General features: G+C 42.9%; 1 protein-coding gene across 8 annotated transcripts in view; it reads right to left on the reverse strand.

Moving 5' to 3' along the window:
• The window catches only part of TASOR2 (transcription activation suppressor family member 2), a 112,395-nt gene that overhangs the window by 56,348 nt on the left and 33,851 nt on the right, over positions 1–22,196 (reverse strand). For all 8 annotated transcript variants that reach the window (XM_077471894.1, XM_077471892.1, XM_077471893.1 and 5 more), the window contains 2 exons: positions 20,052–20,152; positions 16,491–16,594 (listed from right to left, as the gene is read on the reverse strand). In XM_077471894.1, the coding sequence (XP_077328020.1) occupies positions 16,491–16,594; positions 20,052–20,152 (205 nt within the window). The remainder of the gene's footprint in view (positions 1–16,490; positions 16,595–20,051; positions 20,153–22,196) is intronic.

Below are 22,196 nucleotides of genomic sequence, written 5' to 3' on the forward strand. Positions count from 1 at the left end.
ATCGAACGTAATGAGAATGGAGGTAGTATTCCTTTCCCCTTTTCCTTTCACTCTGGCTGTTTTTTTGTTTTTATTTTTGTGACAGATTTTAACCTGACATATTTGTTGAAGCGGTTCTGCCCCCTAGGATTGTATTGTGGACCAGGCGTAATGGTGCTAGTCCCGGAGTGTCTAACCAGGGACCCCATATTTAAAAAAAAAAATTTTTACCGGCAACCCCGGTGCTGGTACGAGAGTTGTTCTCTGATAAGAAAATCATTCACGGACGCTATCCATTCCGTCTGTGTGGGTGCCGTTGTGGATAGCCATTTCCTAGCAACAAGCTTCCTAGCCAAAAATAGTGCCCTTATAATGGCCGTGTGTATAAAAGGCGTGTACTCTTCTTCATCTAATAATCCCAGTAAGCATAATTTAGGGTCAGTGCCAAGTTTGAGATTCCATATGTTGTTAATAGTATTCATCACAGTTTCCCATTATCTTTGTAATTTCGGGCATTTCCACAGCATATGGATCAATGTACCGTTGTCGACAAGGCATCAGGGGCATAGTGGGTTGTGCCTTCTGTGCCACTTGTATAGCTTCTCAGGTGTGCGGTATGTACGGTGAATAATGAATAGTTGGGCAAGTTTTTGCGGGGGCGGACAGTGACACCTTAAGTACATTATCTACTATGGTATTCCATTCCTCGCCTGAAATGTGCCCTATGTCCTCTCCTCAACCAGGTCTACAACTCAAAGTCATCGCCCTGGAGACATGACCAAGAAGTGAGCCATATATAGAGGAGATTTGTCCCTTCCGGGATGATGATGTGATCAATTGTGTAAGCATTGCAGGCCTAGTTAGCTCCCAATGTGATATTGTAGCTTGTGCTGCTATCGCATGCCTGAGCTGAAGGTATTGAAAAAAATAGGTATTTGGTAGATTAAATTCTATACGTAGTGATTGGAAGTCTCGGAGTACACATCCACCGTATAATTGTGGAATATAGTTTACTCCGTTCCTTGACCAATTAGAGAAATTTATCAATTTGTTTAACTCTAGGTAATTGCGATTATTCCAGATGCGTGACCAATTGGTGTACCCTGTGTATTGCATGTGTTGCTTAGTTTTATTCCATATCTTATCTATGAGAGTTATTGTGGAGTATTGAGTTAGCTCTCCAAATTCACCTGCCTCTATGCACTCCACCAGTCCATCCCTAGACTTCAAGGCAATATTGTGGGTTCTCATTTATTTTAGTAGCCGAGGAAACAAAGTCATTCTTTACATTTAAATGTATATAGCCATTTATCCGAGACAAAACATGTATAAAAAAAAAAAAAAAAAAAAAAAAACACCTTTAGCACAGTAGATGTTTAAAAAAAAATTTAAATACAAATTTGCAACTAAAATCTAAACAAACGTTTTACCTGCAAACAAAACTGAACAAACCATTCCACCAGCTGCCTTCAAAGCAGCTAGATTTTAAAGTAAATTCCACATACAGTTAGTACAACCTTACAGTCACTTTCAGTTTCTCAGTAAACAGAAAGTAGAAAAAAGGGCATGCACAAGCATATTCATACAAAGAATTCTACCGGAGTGCATATTTCTGGAAATCAGACATGCTGCAGAGCATAAAAGAAGGCTTCCTGTGTCCATAATGAAAATATAATTTGCTTCCACTTGCTCGAAAAGGGAAACAAAAAAGCCATTTGAGAAACAGCAGCAGGCATACAACACATCTATAAATATTCAAGCTCAAATAAATGGACTTTGAATACCAATATGATCTTCACATTACATAAAAAACTGCTAAAGAATCAACAAGGGCTACAGGTAAGTCTTGTATCGTGCTTGAAGTCTACTGGTATTTTGGATGCAGTTTTTGAATGGTCAGAGATATTTCATGAGAGTTGCTGTTGGGCTCCATTACCCTCTGGTTCAGAAATGTGTTTGGTAGCAAGGTCACGGCACCCATCATAAAAAGATGTGGATTATAGTCAAGCTTTCATGCAGCAGTGGATGTACAGTTTCTTACAAAAGTGAGTACACATCTCAAATTTTTGTAGATATATCTTTTCATGTGACAACACTGAAGAAATTACACTTTGCTAGAAAGTAAAGTAAGTAGTGAGTGTACAGCTTGTATAACCGTGTACATTTGCTGTCCCCTCAAAATAGCTCAACACACAGCCATTAATGTCTAAACTGCTGGCAACAAAACAGAGTACACCCTCAAGTGAAAATGTCCAAATTGGGCCCAAAGTGTCACTATTTTGTGTGGCCACCATTTTTTCATTTTCAGCACTGCCATAACACTCTTGGGCATGGAGTTCACCAGAGCTTCACAGGTTGTCACTGGAGTCCTCTTCCACTCCTCCATGACGACACAGAGCTGGTTGATGTTAGAGACTTTGCGCTCCTCCACCTTCCATTTGAGGATGCTCCACAGATGCTCAATCGGGTTTAGGTCTGGAGACCTGCTTGGCCAGTCCATCACCCTTACCCTCAGCTTCTTTAGCAAGGCAGGGGTCGACTTGGAGGTGTGTTTGGGGTTATGTTGGAATACTGCCCTGTGGCCCAGCCTCCGAAGGGAGGGGATCATGCTCTATTTCAGTATGTCACAGTACATGTTGGCATTCGTGGTTCCCTCAATGAACTGTAGCTCCCCAGTGCCGGCAGCACTCATGCAGCCCCAGACCATGACACTCCCACCACCATGCTTGACTGTAGGCAAGACACATTTGTCTTTGTACTCCTCACCTGGTTGATGCCACACACACTTGACACCATCTGAACCAAATAAGATTATCTTGGTCTCATCAGACCACAAGACATGGTTCCAGCAATCCATGTCCTTAGTCTGCTTGTCTTCAGCAAACTGTGTGCGGACTCTTGTACATCATCTTTAGGAGTGGCTTCTTTATAGGATGACAGCCATGCAGACCAATTTGATGCAGTGTGCGGCATATGGTCTAAGCACTGGCAGGCTGACACCCCCCACCCCTTCAAACTTTACAGCAATGCTGGCAGCACTTCCCAAAGACAACCTCTGGATATGAGCACTTGCACGCAATTCTTTGGTCGGCCATGGCGGGGCCTGTTCTGAGTGGAACCTGTCCCGTTAAACCGTTGTATGGTCTTGGCCACCATGCTGCAGCTCAGTTTCATGGTCTTCATAATCTTTTTATAGCCTAGGCCATCTTTATGTAGATCAACAATTCTTTTTTTCAGATCCTTAGAGTTATTTGCCATGAGGTGTTGAACTTCCAGTGAAAGGTAAGAGTGAGAGCAAAAACACCAAAATGTAACACCTGCTCCCCATTCACACCTGAGACCTTGTAACACTAACGAGCCACATGGCATCGGGGAGGGAAAATGGCTTATTGGGCCCAATTTGGACATTTACCCTTAGGGGTGTACTCACTTGTTACCAGTGGTTTGGACATTAATAGCGGTGTGTTGAGTTATTTTGAGGGGATAGCAAATTTACTGTTATACAAGCTGTACACTCACTACTTACATTGTAGCAAAGTGTAATTTCTTCAGTGTTGTCATATGAAAAGAGATAGTTAAATATTTACAAAAATGTGAGGGGTGTACTCACTTGTGAGATACTGTCTATACATGTAAAATTCGATGTGATACAGACTACCTTTAGAAAATAGTGAGCACAGGAGGCAGGGACAGTGAGGGGACTATCAATACACAGCAGGCTAGAGGTTGTATATGCCTGCTGTTAAAGGGAATGATCATATTCTTGTCAATTTATAGTCTTGGTTTTGGAGTAATAAAATAAATAAATAAATAAATAAAAAAACAACACAAGGAGGGAGGCTCCTCTAAGATTAGATGTTTGTAAACACTTTAATTAGCAAATAGTTTATGCACTCACATTTGGAAGTAGTATCATAAGCATATCAGTCCCAGTAAGTCTAAGTGCCACTCCTGCTAACTGCTCCCTCCGTCCCTGTTGCTCAGGCGCCGTCTGGGAGAGCGTCACTCCGTTGCGGATGGATGCTGACTGCTGTGAAGGTTGCTCCGGCGCTGTCTGGGAGTTGCTCTGCTGCGGATGGACGCCGGCTGCTGTGGAGGAACCTCCAGAGCAGCCGGCATCCATCCACAATGGGGTGACACTCTCCCAGACAGCGCCGGAGCAACACGGACGGAGGGAGCAGTTAGCAGGAGCGGCACCTAGACTTACTGGGACTGATATGCTCATGATACTTCTTCCAAATGAGAGTGCATAAACTATATTCTAATTAAAGTGTTTACAAATGTCTACTCTTAGAGGCACCTCTCTCCTTGTCTTTTTCTGCAGTTTTGGAACCTGGTCTCTATTCTTCTATGATGGCAGCCCTAAGAACCCTTGGACATTATTCCCCAAAATTCCTCAATACCCCCTTTGTACATGGATAAGCATAGACTGTGTATTTAATGACAGTACTGTTGTAATTGGGAGATACATGAGCCTATACCTATATTTTTGGTTTTGGAGTAGACCACATTGGTGGGAGGTGGTTGCTGGACAGAGTCAGTCTCATTGCGGCCAGATTTGACTTCAAAACTGGCCACATAGAGCATTATTGGGTTTAAAAAAAAATCAAAATAACCAGTTTTTCTGGGGCTAATTTACTAAAACTGAAGAATGCTAAATCTGGTGCAGTTTTGCATGCTAGCCAATCAGCTTCAACTTGTTCAATTAAGCTTGGACAAAAAAAAAAAAAAAAAAATGGAATCCGCTTGGTTTCTATGCAGAGCTGCACTAGATTTTTCACTCTCCAGTTTTAGTAAATCAACCCCACGTGGCCCGATCTAGAAGACAATAGCCCTGAACTTACAAAGCTGCCTTCAACTTTACAGTGTCTCTGTGTACAACATAACCTGTTTCTTTCTTATAGGGGTCTTAAATCCAAAAATGTATTTGTTTTTCTTTATTTTCACCTAGGTATACTGCCAGTAAGTCGGTTTTGTTTTTCAACTTAATTTAACAAACAGACCAAGCTATCCAGTAAAGGCATCAGCTACAAGCTTGACACAAACCCCATTTACCTCTGACAGGGGCACTTACAATGATCAGTTTTTATTTTTTTAATATAAAACCTTTATCCCAAAAAGGAAAAAAATAAACCACCAGAAGCAGTTGGCCCTAAGGCTTGTTTAGACTTGTGGTTGGGGAAGCTAAAAACACAAGGGAAAGTCATGTTTTAGCTTCCCCCAATTGCCTCCCTTTAAAAATTAACTCCACTTTTGTGGTCATCCCTCTGGGTGATCTATGTAGATTACAAGGATTTTAACATACGTTGTTGCAGATGTCTACCTTTTGTTATTCTGAAGAATTCACTGTATCTAATTATCAATCAACTGCTGCACCTGCAGGGCACCAATGAGGAAAAATTCATTAGCATCCCTTTAGATGTGATTTCTTATTGGGAGTATCTCACCAAAAATGACATTTATGTTGCAGGGGAAGCCTGAAATCTGACTTGTATCATAGTGCAGACTCCTGGAAATATCAGTGAGCCAATCACACAAGCAGGAAATGATGTTTCTGGGGGATGTTCTATAAACAGAATGCCTCCAGACAGCCATATTGCATTTAATTTTATGGAAAATTACAGCTCCGCAGGTTGAAAAGGGGACATTTAATAAAACATTAAATTCCAATAAGGCTTGAGTTGCAATTGTATATGCTATATTTTTTAAATTTGCTACTTTATTCCCCCATGAAAATGGAGTTACCCTTTAAGCTACAAAAGGCAGGAGACTGGGTCATTCACATGCTGCAGTGCTTTTGCAACACCTTTTGGAACTTTTGACAACTTGCAATAAAGGCACTATCTTTATCTGGTGATTCCATCTCGGTGACCAACCCCAAAACCTAAATCTAGCAATTAGGGTTGTCCCGATACCACTTTTTTTTAAGACCGAGTACAAGTACCGATACGTTTTTCAAGTACTCACCGATACTTTTTTTTTTTCAATGTCACGTGACAGTTTTTTTTGTATTTTTTTTTTTTTATAATTTTTATTTTACAATGCCTTATTTTTTTTTGGGGGGGGGGGGGGTGTACGGTGTCGGTGTGTTTTTTGTTTTAATATTTTTACAATATTTTTTTAAATTTCTTAATAGACCCCTGATATCTTAATATCTCCACCTTGAGACAGAGAAAGAGACGGAGGAAAGAGATTCCCCAATCCCTTTCTCAGCAGCCTTAGCTGCACTGAAAATGAATGGAGAAAAGACAGTGAAAAGACAGCGGCTCCTCTCCATTCATAAACTGAGACATTGTAATCACAGGAGGTTACAATGTTTCCGTTATGTGAATGGACAGAGTCAGTGATCACTTACTCTGTTTAATACAGAAAAGAAAAGAGGACATGGAGAAAAAGAGTGGGACAGCAGCAGGACAGAGGGGGACACTGAGGAGGGACTTAGGGGGACATGGGAGGAAGAAAGGGAGGGGGGCAGCCAGCAGTGATCGTGTGGTGAGGGAGTTACAAGCACCGAACACCGCTGTATAGATTTCACTAAAGCAGGTGACCTATATATCCACATAGATCAAATTTGGGATTAACACTCCACCCTCTTGACCCCCTCCCTACTGTTGCACCATAAAACACGACCCTTCCAGTTCTACTGGACAGATTCTACCGCTGTGCCTTTTAAGCCGGTCTACTGTCCTGGAGAGCTCCGCAAGCATTCCTGTCCTTTATCCTTTTTGGGACTGAACACCATGGGATTGCACTGACCGAGTTGTCTTTTTAAAACAGTGTAGGCAGTGGTCATGCATCTCTCCTTAATATTATTCCATTTATGTCCCTGAAGGAGAGTGAAACTCGAAATGCAGACATTTGCACTGTATTTTGGATGATTGAACACTACATTCATTTCATATACTTGGGTATAGGAGAGTATACAGGCTATACAGACTTTTATTGGCTGTTGATTTTAATGTTGTGCAAATAAAGAGGTTCTTTTTTTTGTCCTGTATAGGAGTTGCTTCAAAGTCCCACACACCTATAATTTCTCTTTTGGCTACTGGCTTGCCTGCAGTCCTTGGGAAGACCTTATTCCCGATCTCACCAAAACACGAATGCAAATTTGTTTCCTTGACCTTTTTGCTACACGTCAAACTATTGCCAGAGCCTTGAAACAGACAATATTACGTTTCTTGGCGGGAAAAGCAACATTTCATGGGAACCATGGTACACGAAAAAACTCATTTCCATTCTAAATGATACCAACTTGAAATTCTGGAAAACATGGTCTACTTGGTTGGAACACAAGCAACACCTTAAGGTGGTTGTAAAAGGCACATGTATTAGATTTGCTTGGTTTTAGGTCCCTGTGTTCAGTACAGCATGTGTGTTTTCCTAAAATTATAATGCTAAATACCTTCATTGCAGAGCTCTGCTGCGCTTTCATGTGACCTCCCTCTGCTTTCCTTCCCGCGTGAGTAGAGTGGGAGGATCTGAGATTCCCCTTTAATTAATGCAAGCTGGCAGAGGGAGGTCATGCGTCTGCACCGCACGGTTTTGCAAAGAATGTATTTAGCATAATAATTTTAGGAAAACACAGACACTGTACTGAACAGGGACCTAAAACAGGGAGGATCAAAGTAATTAATACAGGTTTAGAGCAGCTGCAGGGAATAGAATTACACAAGCATGAGAGAAGAGGGGCGGGGAGGAGATCAGCTCACGCACAAATTAAACTGACAGGGAAAGAGCGAGGGGGGAAGAGGCAGAGAGCTGTATGACGGAGGCATAAACTGACCACGCTATTAGCAGCCAAACCGTGGTCAGTTAAAAACAAGGGTAGACAGGTACAGGCAGAATCAACCAGGAATTGTACAACAAGGAAAGGGACAAATGACACCACAGTAACACTATGCTATATATAATGCCTTAAAAGGGACAGTAGTTTTTTTATTTAGGGTTACAACAACTTTTAAAGGGTAACTCCACTTCCATGGGGAAAAAAATAGCAAAGAAAGAAAAAAAAGAATATAGTGTATACAATGACACAAGTCCTATTGTAATTGAATGTTAACATTACCTTTCCTTCTCAACCTGCAGCCACTGTAATCCTCTGAAAATACAATACAATATGGCTATCTGGCGTTGTTCTGTACACAGTTTGTGCCTGTACATGCCATTGTGATGAGGTACATTGGCATGCGGCGGTCCTTAAGTGGTTAAAGGGATGCAGGCCCAGCAGCTTTCCTCATTAGTGCTCTGAAGGTGCACAGCTGATTAAGAATTAGGAAACCACTCCTATTAGACCCACAAAGCACAGGGGCACAGAAGAACAAATTGTGAATAACAAAAGGTAGGAATCGGCAAACATGGTCATAATCTTTGCAATGTATATAGATTACTCAGAGGGGAATGCTTTTTTCTCAAAAGTGGAGTTACGCTTTAAGCGTTTGTAAACGCAGAAGGTTTTAGCTGCCACCGCTGATCATTTTATTCTGACAGCGGGAGAATCTTCCGCTGTTAGAACACAATAGCGATAACACTACAACAAGCGTGTTGATGGAGGAATCTGCACTTTTTTCCATCCAATCCGCTGGCTGAAAAAAAAATAAAAAAAAAATAAATACAAAAAATAATAATAAAAAGTGTATAATGTATGGCCTGCCTAAGACCAAACAAGTAGCTAGGATAAAAGAGGGTCACAAAGGAAAAAAAAAATAAAAATTAAGAAAAGGGTAAGGAAAAGTCAAATGGATATTCCCATCACCCCCTTTCACGGTATCAATGGCTCATAAAGTAGCGGGTGCTGCAGCGATTACCAGTTGGGTCCTGGAAGCATCAAACAAGCGTACATATTCGCCAGCACACCATAGATCGACAAATTTTCGTCCAAAACGTATAATGAAGAGAATCACATCACAAAGGAAAAGTGCAACGTTTCGGAGTCGCGCAGGACCCCTTCATCAGTAGTCAGGTATCACATGCTTGACGAAGGGGTCCTGCCTGGCTCCGAAACGTTGCACTTTTCCATTGTGATGTGATTCTCTTCATTAACCACTTTCAGACCGGACCAATTTGCTGGTCAAAGACCAGACCACTTTTCGCGATTCGGCACTGCGTCGCTTTAACTGACAATTGCGCGGTCGCGCGACGTGGCTCCCAAACAAAATTGACGTCCTTTTTTTCCCACAAATAGAGCTTTCTTTTGGTGGTATTTGATCACCCCTGCGGTTTTTATTTTTTGCGCTATAAACAAAAATAGAGCGACAATTTTGAAAAAAATACATTATTTTTTACTTTTTGTTATAATAAATATCCCCCAAAAATATATAAAAAAACATTTGTTTCCCTCAGTTTAGGCTGATACGTATTCTTCTACATATTTTTGGTAAAAAAAAATAAAAAAAATAAAAAAAAAAAAAAATCGCAATAAGCGATTATTGATTGGTTTGCGCAAGTTATAGCGTTTACAAAATAGGGATAGTTTTATAGCATTTTTATTAATAATTTTTTATTATCTATTTTTTTACTAGTAATGGCGGCGATCAGCAATTTTTATTGTGACTGCGACATTGTGGGGGACCCATCGGACATTTTTGACACATTTTTGGGACCATTGTCATTTATACAGTAATCATTGCTATATAAATGCAGTGATTCCTGTGTAAATGACACTGGCAGTGAAGGGGTTAACCAGTGGGTGGCAGTGTAGGGGTTAAGTGTTCCTAGGGGTGTGTTAACTGTGGGGGGGTTGGGCTTTCATTTAGTGAACACTGATCTTTGCTCCAATCACATGGAGCAGAGATCAGCGTCACTAGTTGCTAGGCAGAATGGAGAAATGTTGTTTACAACGGCACTTCTCCATTCGGCCGCTCCGTGAGACGATCGCGGGGATGCCCGCGGCGATCGAGTCCGCGGGTCCCGCGACCGGACTCACGGGGGTCCCGACCAGCGCAGTCCCGATGGCAGGGCGGCAAATTTAAAGGGACGTACATGTACGCCCATTTGCCCGTCTGTGCCATTCTGTCGACGTACATCGTCGTGCGCTGGTCGGCAAGTGGTTAAACCTTTTGGACGAAATTTTTTTCGATCCATGGTGTGCTGGCAAATATGTATGCCTGCTAGGGTAATGAAAAGGGAGGCGTGTGTGTGCGCGTGTGCCTGTGTATCCCAACATGCAATGTGCTACCCAGGCCCAACTTTAGGGGAGAAAGGGGTAGAGTGTCTGGGTTTGATTCAAACAGATCATGATCAGTTTCCTTTATTGTTGCTAAAATTGGTCAATTGCTATAAAAATATGAACATTTTTGGGCAATTCAAACATAACAGTAGCAAAAAATACAAAGCTAGTGTAAAAGCCCGACTTAATATTTAATAGAAGATCTTCTGGGGCAAGATAATTATCTCCTGTACAGCAGAAAACAGAACAAGGAGGTTGTAGCAAGACTATTAACACAGTGGAAATTCTTATGTTGGAGGCACTGGGGGAAACATAGAAGTTAGCTTACAGAAAAAAATAATAATAATAAGATGATACAGAGGACCCTAGCAATTTAATAATGGTCATTTATAGTCCAATAGCCTCCTAACTCACAGAATGATGTAATATCATTGACACCGTTTTGGCTATTGCAAGGGTATGTGAACACATCAGAGGTCTAAACAGCATTACAAATATTTTTAAAGGTAAACCTTTTTAGATATATTTTCTGTTGTGGTTTGCCAGACTGTAAGCGCACACTTACAAGTTTCACATTAACAACTTTAGTAGTCACTTTCAGTTTTGTAACCACACTTTGTTTCTACTCTGAATCTCCTAAGAAAACGAAAGCTCCCTGGCTGGCAGAGAAGACAAAAAAAAAAAAACTCTAAAATGAAAAATGATATTTGTTTGACACAATATAACATAGTAAATGGTGTTTTGAAACATCTTTCAAACTTGCTTATTTAGTAAGCACGTGTCCATGACATATATGGTATTTCAGACAAAGGAAGAAGGGCATCATGGTTGAATTGAGGGGGGGGGGGGGGGGAGGATGTAGGAAGTGTTAGATGTTCGGTTGCAAAACTGTGCTTTCTGTTTCTTTAAAGGACAAAAAGGAAGGAGGGGGGAATGACAAAAATTTGAAAAATGGAGTAAGAAAGGAAGCAAGAGGGGTAGTTGGGGGGGGGGGGGGGGGGGAATAAAAAGAAAAGTAGATAATGACTTTGTCTCTCTGCCGCAGTCCAAACCTGCATTTCCACGGATCAAAATTTGGCTGGTTCAGCAAGTACTGGCAGAATTTCAATCCATGTGTAGCACCCTCTAGTGTGCTAGAGAGAGATAGCATTTTTTGCTAGTGTAGGTATATTGTCAGGATTGGCTAGCAGCCAAGCCTGTGCATTTTTTTTCTGGTTCAGGGTTGGGAGACTCAGACAGAGCTGGTGACTCACAGGCAGTATCACCAACAACTCCCACTTCTTTTCCGAATGCTCTGGTATTTTCTGGAAAGGAAGTAGGGGAAAAAAGGTGGAGCTGCCTAGGGTATTCTGAGGAGCCCCGACCAATCCCCAACATAGATTGGCAGGGGGAAGGCCTCCTTAAATACTCAGAGTCAGCCCAGCTGGGGAGGAGTTGTTCAGGTGGAAGCTGGAGATGGAGTGCTAGGCTGTTGTGCCCTTTGAGGGAGCTACCTATTTCAGGGGGGGGGGGGGGGCTCCCTGTCCTGGACAGCAGGAGAGTACTGCCAGGCCAAGTCTCCAGGAGGAACTACAAGTCACAGCCAAGATGGCTGGTGAGTGTCGCACAGTCAGGAGGTCTGGGAGGCACACCTGCGAGGACTGGGGGATTGTAGTCGGGGATGGATGCAGAGCCAGTGAGTAGACCGAGGTGGCACAAGCAGTGGAGAGAGGCAGCTTCAGCCAGGAGGGCTGGCAGTGCCTGACGAGGTGGTACTGGGAGCAGTAGCCACATGTAGAACAGCTAGCACCAAGGACTACTATATTTTTGCTACACCAAGGGGCCTACGGTCCCTGCCTGCAAAAGGGATTCACTTTAGTCCTGGCTGAGCCAGTGTCAGGCCTGCAAATAAGTGATATTTGATCCTGGAAGAGTAAGCAAGTGATGTGCTGGAGGTGCTAAAAGTGAGATAGTCTGCAAGCAATTTTTGTGCTGGAGAGAAGAGAGGAGTTGTATATACCGGATGTGTATATAGTTTTCAGAGTCCATAACAATTTCTGCAATCAACTGGCCATCTCATAACTACCCTATCCCCATCCAAGTTTAAGCTCCTCAATAAAAATAAAACAAAGTGCCTGGACTGTTTGCTGTCTGAGAATGACTGAAATGGTGTGCCTGGCTGGGCAGGGTGACAGACAGACTACAATACTCAGCAGCCCTCAAGAGGGTACCGCTACACATGTATTGGGGGCAGTGGCAAGTTGATCTACAGATAGACTTCTGTAAAACCAGCCTGTCAGATAAATACAGTTCGATCAGCGGGCAGCAGGTGCAGGCTCGGCAATGTACATATATATTCCTGGTTTGCTTCCAGGTTTGGCCTTGCATGCGTACACGTGATTGGACACCGCACGACTTGGAGCTAATTTCAGCCAATGATTTTGACTGAAACATGCTGTGTCCCATTACTCAGAGTTCTATGTTTACAAACACGCAGAACTGTGTAGTGAACAGTGATCTGGCCATTTCTTTTCCCTGAAAAGCAAGGAGAAAAAACAACCAGCTTAATACCTAAAAGAAGCATACATTATACGTGTTAGGCACACAGTTAACCCCTTTGATTGCCCCTGACAGTACACCAGTCTACAGCATTATCCCTGATCACTGTATTAGTGTCATTAGCAACGTCAATGACAGTTAATTGTCATTTATATAATAAAAAAAAATAATAATAAATAAATAATAAAAAAAAAAAAAAAAAAAAAAAAAAAAAAAAAAAACACACAATGGTGATCAACTACCACCAAAAGAAACCTCGATTTGTATAATCAAAATTATGATTAAATTTCATTTGCATGCAGTTTTGCATGGCTATGCAATTGGCAGTTAAAACTGCACAGTGCTGAATATTAAAAAAAACGCTTGAGGTAAAGTGGTTAAACTTTATGTAAAGCTTACATTTAAACATTTAGACCCCTTTCACACCACACCGCACCTTGCGTCGGCGGTAAAACGCCGCCATTTTTAGCGGAGTTTTACCGCCGGATTTGCGGTGCTGTTCGGCCGCTAGCGGGGCGCTTTTACCCCCCGCTAGCGGCCGCGAAAGGGTTAAAACCGCCGGCAATACGCCGCAATAGCGGCGTTTTGCCGGCGGCATTACAGCGCTGCCCCATTGATTTCAATGGGCAGCAGCGGTGGAGGAGCGGTAAACACACCGCTCCTTCACCGCTCCAAAGAAGCTGCTGGCAGGACTTTTTTCTGACGTCCTGCCAGCGCACCTCTGTAGTGTGAAAGCCCTCGGGGCTTTCAGACTACACACAATGGTGCAGCTTCTTTAGGGCGTTTTGCAGGCGCTATTTCTAATGCTATAGCGCCTGCAAAACGCCCTGGTGTGAAAGGGGTCTTAGGGACTCCGTTCCTTTGATTCTCAAAATGCACATAGGAAGCCTCTTTAGCCCTGGTTCATATTGGTGCGTTTTGACATGCAATTTGGCACCATCCTAAATCGGTTCAATGCTGCATTTGCCACGCAGATTTCAAAATGAGTTTCTGTACTACTTTTTGCGATTTCATGATTCGATTTCTTGGCATGTCACTTGAAATTGCTGCCGAAATCAGGACTGACATGTGGGAATGAACTCGCACAGCTTCATTCCCGCAGCTCAGTGTGAACCTGGGCTCAGTTACATGAATGCACTGTAACCGTACAGTGAATACACAAGAGTACATACCTTGAGACCCTGCCAGACCCTCTTCCTTTTATTTTCTGACTACCATAGATATGGAAGCCAACCCATCTTAGCATGGTCAATTTGCACTACTGACCTGGGAGCTACAGGATGCTGTGCCAATGCACAGTGTGGGTCTATAATCCTATAGTCATTCTACTGCTGGCATGTCCCCCTCCAGCCCCTCATAGCAGCTTGGCTATGCACCATCAGCAGAAGCTGTCACATGGAGGTATTTGCAAGGTTTTCCCCCACCATTTTTTTTATTTTTTTCAATGGTGTGTCTAATAATAGCAATTTGAAGGGTTAAAGTGGTTGTAAACCCAAATTCCTGAAACAACCATTTGTTTGCATAGTTTAGTAGATAATGTTGTTATAACCTAAATCACATTGCGTGTACCTCTCAAAAAAGAATCCTCTTTCAGGTTATAGCCCTCAGACATCTGCCGATCTGTCAGTGTGGCAGAGCACTGAAGCTTAGGAGCGGGCAGAGACCTATCATCACACTCTTCCCCTCCCACCTATACACAATCTCTCGCTCACTCGTGTGTTCATTTCTCTCAGTCCCGGTCTCTCTCGATCACACTCTGTCTCTGCTGCAAATCTGCCATGTTAGAATTTCAGTCAGCTTTGTACCTGGATCTCTCAAGGAGGAAAGTGAAAGTAAACAGCCAGCTCATGTCAGTGAGGTGAAAAGCAAGGGCAGACACGCCTCCTTCACATAGGGTCATTGGAGTGTCTCATTACACAGGCTGTCAATACAAGGAGAAGGGCGTGGCGCCACCATTTTTCCCTGCTGTCACCTTTTTTTTAATCAGTAGAGTGGGGGGTATTACACATGACAGGCTGTACTTCTACCTGCCATACTATGCACACGTTATTTGTGTTCTTATTTTTTTACTAGATTTAATGTTTGTATTTGGTTTTCCAGGGTTACAACCACCTTAAGGTCTTTTTTTACTTAGGGGGAATTATAAATAGGCCATCGACTTACTGCCCTCCAGCCACACGTCCGTAATCGTCGTGAGGCAAAAGTTATACAAAAAAGGTTCAGCGGGCAGTACTGCCTCCAAACACTACCTATTTAATTGAATAGGGTCGTGCCGAAACTATCCTGCAAGAATGTGTAATGCACGCAGATGAGTCTTGGTGCCGAAACCTTTCAATGGTAATAACAGGCATCTAGGAGAAGACATGTCGCCTTTGGGTCCCCCTGTCAAAAGCCTCTGAAAAGATATCCATTACAGCAGGGGATGCAATAATGGCTGCAAGTGCAGACAAGCCCTTAAGGTTTGTCAGAACACAATAGCACAGCAGGGGAGATCACTGTACTAACATCAGATTGATAGTACAGCATCTCTGACCAGAGCTGTCAACCTGCTGGGTTGAATGAGAAAAAAAAAACAAAAAAAAAAGAAAAACGAACTAGTGGTGTGTACTAGTCTTAAGGCTTTACATACACTTTAAGGCTCATCAGTCCTCTAGCCTTTTTTTGTTTGATTGGCCTGCTATTGAGGCTTGGCATTCACTAATGCCGGATACACGCGATCAGACTATCCGGCAGACAACCCGCCGGACTTTGCAGGGGAGGTCCTTCATACTTTCCAAACGAGCAGACACACACACACACGACCAGACTTTTCCGCTGGACTATGGCGGTGGTCCACCGGACTTTTGAAATGAATGAACTTGCCCACACACAGAGTAAAGTCCATTCATTTTAAACGTGGCTCCAGGTAGACGAAACTAGGGAAGGAAGTCAATGTGGGCGCCTCCATTGGCGAGATTGACACCTCGCGAGCCCCGTTACCTGGTATGGATTTAAAGGGGAACCCCTACGCCGAAAAGGTGGGTCCCCCCAAAGTCCATAGCAGACCCTTATCCGAGCACGCAGCCCAGCCAGTCAGGAAAGGGGGTGTGAACGAGCGAGAGCCCCCCCCCCCCCCCGAGCCGTACCAGGCCATGTGCCCTCAACATGGGGGGGTGCTTTGGGGGGAAGGGGGGCCCTGCAGCCCCCCACCCCAAAGCATCTTGTCCCCATGTTGATGAGGACAAGGGCCTCTTCCCGACAACTCTGGCCGTTGGTTGTCGGGGTCTGCGAGCTCCCCATTTAATAAGGGGGCCCCCAGATTCCAGCCCCCTACCCCATGTTTTTTCGGCGTAGGGGTTCCCTTTAAATCCATATCGGGTGACGGGGCTCGCGAGGTGTCAATCTCACAGATGGAGGCGGCGACATTGACTTCCTTCGCTAGTTCTGTCTACCTGGAGCCACGTTCAAAATGAACGGACTTTACTCCGTGTGTGGGCAAGTCCGTTCATTTCAAAAGTCCCGCGGACTAGCACATTGCCGGGCTCGGCAGTCCGGCGGACAATTTTGAGTCAAGACTTCTTTCAAAGTCAGCCAGACTTTTGCAAAGAAAAAGGCCGTCCAGAGCCCACACATGGGCGAATTGTCCGCCGGACTCTGGTCCACCAGACCAAGTCCGCCGGATAGTCCGATCATGTGTACCCGGCATAAGGTTAATTTCTTAATGGTGGAAACATAGGACCTGAGTAAAAATAAAAATAAAAAAGTTACCAAAATGGAAACATTTCTACAAACATTACTTCTTTGTTAAAATCCAGGCAGTTATTCTTACCAATTCCTGATCTTTCATCCACTCCAGCAATTTGTCAATGTCAAATCCATTTATACTTGATGATTTTACTGCGTAGAGTGTGTAGTAGATACTTTCGAAACACCCTATAATGCAAGCCGATGAGATCAGTAAATATTCTAAAGACAAGTAACAAAACGCTAATAAAAAAAAAAAAAGGGAGGACATGGTTTGGTACGTGTCATTTTGTGTTTAAAAGAATCATTGTATTAAGAATTTTTATAAGTAGAACGGAAGCAGGTTTCAGTCCCCCTCCAGGACTTCTGTCCAGGGCCTGTAGAGCCGGCTTCATCCCACCTCTGGCAAAAGTTGTAATAGGCTCAGCTTCTCAGCTGTTACTTCATTTACCGACCTATAAAAGTTCTATACAGTGTTTCATTTTTGGCAGAATCAACCTAGTTTCTGCTGCCATGAAAACAAGTAGACAAAAAGGCTCAGCATAACCAAAGTAAAAAAGGAACCCAGAAGTGTTGCACATACATTCAGTATCCTCTGCTTTGCATAAAATCTGGGCATTCTGACCAGATATTTATTGGTACTGGTTTACCTTGCTGATAAGTTCTGGCCTTACACTTTCCTACTATGTGGAACAGGAGAAGAGGCAGACAAAATTCATCACTATGAAGAGGTGTTGAATCATTGTCTTATAAGAACACCAAGCTTTTGGGTGAAACTGAGGAAACTAAAGGCTACTACAGGTAACAGAACCTCAGTGTACCTACATATCGTACCTGTCAGAAGCTTTGTTATAATGAAAGCATTGTTAAAATGAAAGTATATATTTTGAAGTAACACGTTCTAAGTCTGTCAGTGTTCCCTCTACACTGTAAACTTTAAAAAGGTAACAAAAAGCTGCCAACCTTCTACTGCAAATTACTCATTACGACATACATTTTTTCCACAAACTGATCATCTTGCCTCACGTTACAGATTTGTTTCAAGTAGGGTTGCACCGATACCAATCATTTGCACGTGTATCAATACTTGTGCAAATGCACCGATACCTGCTAGCTCAGTTCTTTCAGCTGTCCGCTGGATTCTCCCACTGACAACCGAAATATACATAAAACAATGCTGCAAATATCAGTTAAGGAGTGAAGCCGCTGCCTCCTTAACAACTGATGACTCATTCATCGGTCAGCAGGGTACCCCACTGACAAATGAATGTAAACAAAACCAGGGACAGCTGCCACTAACCATCAGTGGTACAGGAGTGGTCAACAACTCACATAAATGGTAAAGTGCACTTCAACCCCAGGTCAAGTGGATGGATGGCTCAAACCCTGGATCTCCTGAGGGGTCTTGACAAGGGACGGAGTGGGTGACAGCCAGGGAGACGTGAAGGAGACACGCTCACGGGCCAGAGGAGAACCACACAGGGGATGGCAGCAGAAGTGCTCCGTAAAAGATACACACAGCGAGGGTACCGGAAAGTTGGAGATCATGCAGCAAGAAAAAACACAGGATAACTATAATCCAAACTGGGAGGATGCCATAACCATGTGACCTGAAGAGGTTAAACCCCCGAAACATGTAGCCCTGGACCGTGTCAGCATCCTCACAATTTAGATTATAGTTATCCTGTGTCTAAGGGCTTTTTTCTGGCTGCATGGTCCCCAGCTTTCTGGTGCCCTCACTGTGTGAGCACGTCACACGTCCGCCAGCAACTGACATCCCCCCTTAGTCTGTGCTGGTCTCCTTCGGCCCATAAGCATGTTTCCTTCGGGTCTCCATGGCTGTCACTGGCTTTGTCCCTCGTCAAGACCCCTCAGGAGATCCAGGGGCTGAGCCATCCATTCATTTGACCTGACAGTGAAGTGCTCCTGTACATCTCCACCTTTATTTTCTCCAAGCACATATTGTTACCATGCACAATCTGACAGTGATGATTTTTTTATTTTTATTTTTTTAAGAATAAATTGTATATCTGCTCTGAGTTCACAGATTTATCCTCGTTTCTTCTACTTTGGAACAATGCTTCTTTTTGTGTTTTAGCCCCTTCTCGTTGGTCTCAGGAGTTGGTGAACAGCGGCCAGTGTTGTATGGACTGCAGGAGGAGGGGGACATGGGATGGAGGAGATAGGACTGGAGAAAGAGGAGGACGTAGGATGACAGAATGGACCTCCTAGATGTGGGGCCAACAGTGCTAAATGTTGGGAGTACTGTGTTTCTTCATCACTTGGTAATATTACACAGCACGTTGATAGATGGAGACCCTCCTCCCTGTTTCCTCCTCCTCTTGATCTCGCCAAATGCCAAAAAAGGTAACGGTATATATTGGTACTCGTTGCTAAAAAAAGGTAATCGGTGTAACCCTAGCTTTAAGCATATACTAGTCATTAGCAGATAGACAACCGACTAAAACTTTACCCAATAAATGGGATTGCAGAAGTTTAAGTGGTCTTTCCGTGTGAATACTTCCCAACTTCTGTGCAGGATAAGATTCACGGTCAGTGACTCATTTCTTAGTACTATGGTATGGAAGAGCTGCAGGAGTAGCAAGACAATGCATTTGAATTACTAAAACTGTTGCAAAATCTGGTGCATCTGTGCATGGTAACCAATCAGCTTCCAGTTTTTTTTTTTTTTGTCAAAGCTTAACCACTTCAGCCCTGGAAGATTTTACCCCCTTCCGGACCAGAGCACTTTTTACAATTTGGCACTGCATCGCACTGCAACTTAAAATTGCACGGTCATGCAATGCTTTATCTAAACTAAATTTGCACCCTTTTTTCCCCACAAATAGAGCTTTTTTTTTTTACTTTTTTGCTATAATAAAATATGGCCAAAAAAATTCTGTTCAGTTTAGGCCGATATTTATTCTACGTATTTTTGGCAAAAAATAAAAAATTGTAAGCAGCGTATATTGATTGTAGATGCTATAAATTTTGCACAAACCAAACTATGGGAAAGATTTATGCCATTTTTTTTTAAACTAGTAATGGCAGTGATCTGTGATTTTTAGCTGTACTGCGACGGACAGATCAGTGCTATAAATATGCACCGATTACTGTGTAAATGTCACTGGTAGTGAAGGGATTAACACTAGGGGGCGATTGAGGGATTAAATGTGTGTTCCCTAGATGTGCTCTAAGTGTGAGGGGATAGGACTGTCTGGGGGAGGAGACATATTGTTTGTTCCTATGAAGTAGGAACAAGGTCTCCTTTCCCCTGACAGAACAGGGATTTGTGCGTTTACACACACAGATCTCCGTGCTGGCTCTCACGCACATCATGTCTCCCACTGTGCAGTGGGGCGCACCCTCTGGCAGCTCTTAAAAGGGAACTCCTTAACCTATGGGGTTACTGGCAACAGTGCCATTGTGCTACAGTAAAAGTATGTGAGTCGGCAGGGAACTGGTTAATTGAATAAAGTGAAGTTAGAAGCCAACTGGATACCATGCACAGCTTCACCAGACTTTGCACTCCCCAGTTTTAGTAACTAATCTCACTATTTAACCCCTGGAGTTTCAAGAATATTTATGTAGCCATAAGGTTCCATAAGATGTTGTATGTGTACCTCATTCAATCAAAAATAATTACCTTCTTGACCTGTAAAACTGATCTGATCAAAAATTTGAACTGGTAATGCTTTTCTTAGTTCAGACAATCTTATGGCTTCTTTTATTTCTAACTTGTTTCCCCTGTTTTTGAAAAACAAAAAATAAAAACAAAAACACAGATTAGTGATCACAAACATGAATTTACATTAAGGACAAACTCAGGAGTTAACTAGCACACTAGGAAAAGGTTTTCACTTTTTGGCTTAATATACACAGCAAGTTTTACACCCCCCCCCCCCCCCCCCCCCGAACGATTTAACTTGACAGATACCAATGCTTAAAAACGCCAGTTTTGCCGCTTTTACATGCCACATTTACGTTTAGAAGCGTTTTTTTTTTTTATATATAAATAGTCAAATATTAAAAACACCTGTAAAACGTAACGTGGCTAAACGCGAGTTACCATGTTTACAAGCATTTCAAATTCCTCTGAACATCCGTCCTGATGCATTTTTTTGCTTTCCAAAAAATACTTCTAAACTCAACTGCCTAGAAATGACCATAAACTATCCCGTGTACATGTACTGATAAGATGACAGAGGAGAGTTCAGGGGCAGCTGAGGAAAAAAAAAAAAAAAAAAAAAAAAAACGTCCAACTGCTCCTAAACATCCATTTACTAGCAGCAGTGTACATGAAGCCTTTATGTTTTTACATTTCTTTTTCTACATTAACTTTCAGAAGATTCCCCTCACTTCCTGTTCCAGTGGTCACTGAGACAGTAAGTGGAAAGAAGAATTTTCTCCTGCTTTTAACCACTGGCTGTCTAGCTAAAACATAAAAAACAGTTTATGTTGCTAGTGAAGTTTCCAAAAGTGGGAGTTCCACTTCAAGCAACCCCCCCCCCCCCCGCCTCCCCATGCCACATTTGGCATGTCACTTCTTTGGAGGGGGGGGGGGGTTACCTAGTTTTGACCACCTAGGCAGTCCGAGCAGAAGTTCTCCTCACCCCTCCCTGCAATCTTCTGGCACACGTCACAGGTCCCAGAAGATTGCACAACCACTCGGGAGGCACAGCGGGACTCGCATATGCGCATCCAGCTGTGAAGCTGCAAGCTGTCACAGCCGGGTGCCCACAGTTGTAATGTCGGTGCCAGTGAGAGGAAAGAATCAGGAATTCGGGTGGCCACATTGCTGGATCCTTGGACAGGCAAGTGCGTTTATTAAAGAAACAACAGCTACATTTTTGTATTTGCTGACTTTTAATAAGCACAAAAACGCCTGGAGCTCCGCTTTAAAGTGGTTCAGATTCTAGAACGTTTCTTTAACATATATTATCTGCAGAGGAAAACATGTAATGTGCGTTTTATTTTGTGTGCAAGTATGTTGTTATACCATGATCCTGGAGAAGCTTTTCATTTTGCATGACTGATATACCCTATAAATTCATTTAATGCAAATGTATCAACAGCCGTTTCAAAGCTTAAAAGTGGTTTTAAACCCAGAAACAAAAATTTACTATACTGCAGCTTACCAATCCTTAAATGTGGTGGGTGCATTTGTTTATTTTCACCTGGTGATCTGGCCAGTAGTACACTTCCTGCGCTAGGGTGGCGCCACTATAGATGGAAGAGCAATAGAGCTGCCCTTGGATAGCAGCACTGTCAGTCGGAGGAGAGGGTAGTGTTAGATGCACTACCAGATATAGATGGACTTGACTAACAATCCTCTAACTGCCACTTTTGTTTTAAAGCCTGGTTTGTTAAAGAATGTTAAAAAAATAAATACCAGGCTTAGGGGCCTGACCAAAAAGGTAAAAGAAAAAAAAAGCCTCACAAAAACAAAACAAATGCAGCCACCACATCTAAGAACTGGTAAGCTGCAATATGTTCCCATTTTTGTTTTTGGGTTTAAAGCAGAACTGATGTTTGTGAGCAGACAGGCTTTTATTGCAAACGCGACATTCACTGTCTCTTCTGCAAATAAAAATGCCCCTATCTACCTGCTCGCTGTCATCTCTAGCACTGTAAACTAAGCTGTCTATACACAACTCAGCTTACATTGCAGGACGTTCTCTGAGTGCCAGGATAATGTAACGTCATACCCTGCTGGCCAATGAAGAGGCCTGAACAGTACATAAGATGATGCCGACACGGGACTGTTGGAACAGGTAACAATAAACCCTTC

Source organism: Lithobates pipiens, unplaced genomic scaffold (assembly GCF_037356315.1).
Source record: "Lithobates pipiens isolate NorthernLeopardFrog02 unplaced genomic scaffold, aLitPip1_a1.2 Scaffold_8, whole genome shotgun sequence".
NCBI lineage: Eukaryota > Metazoa > Chordata > Amphibia > Anura > Ranidae > Lithobates > Lithobates pipiens.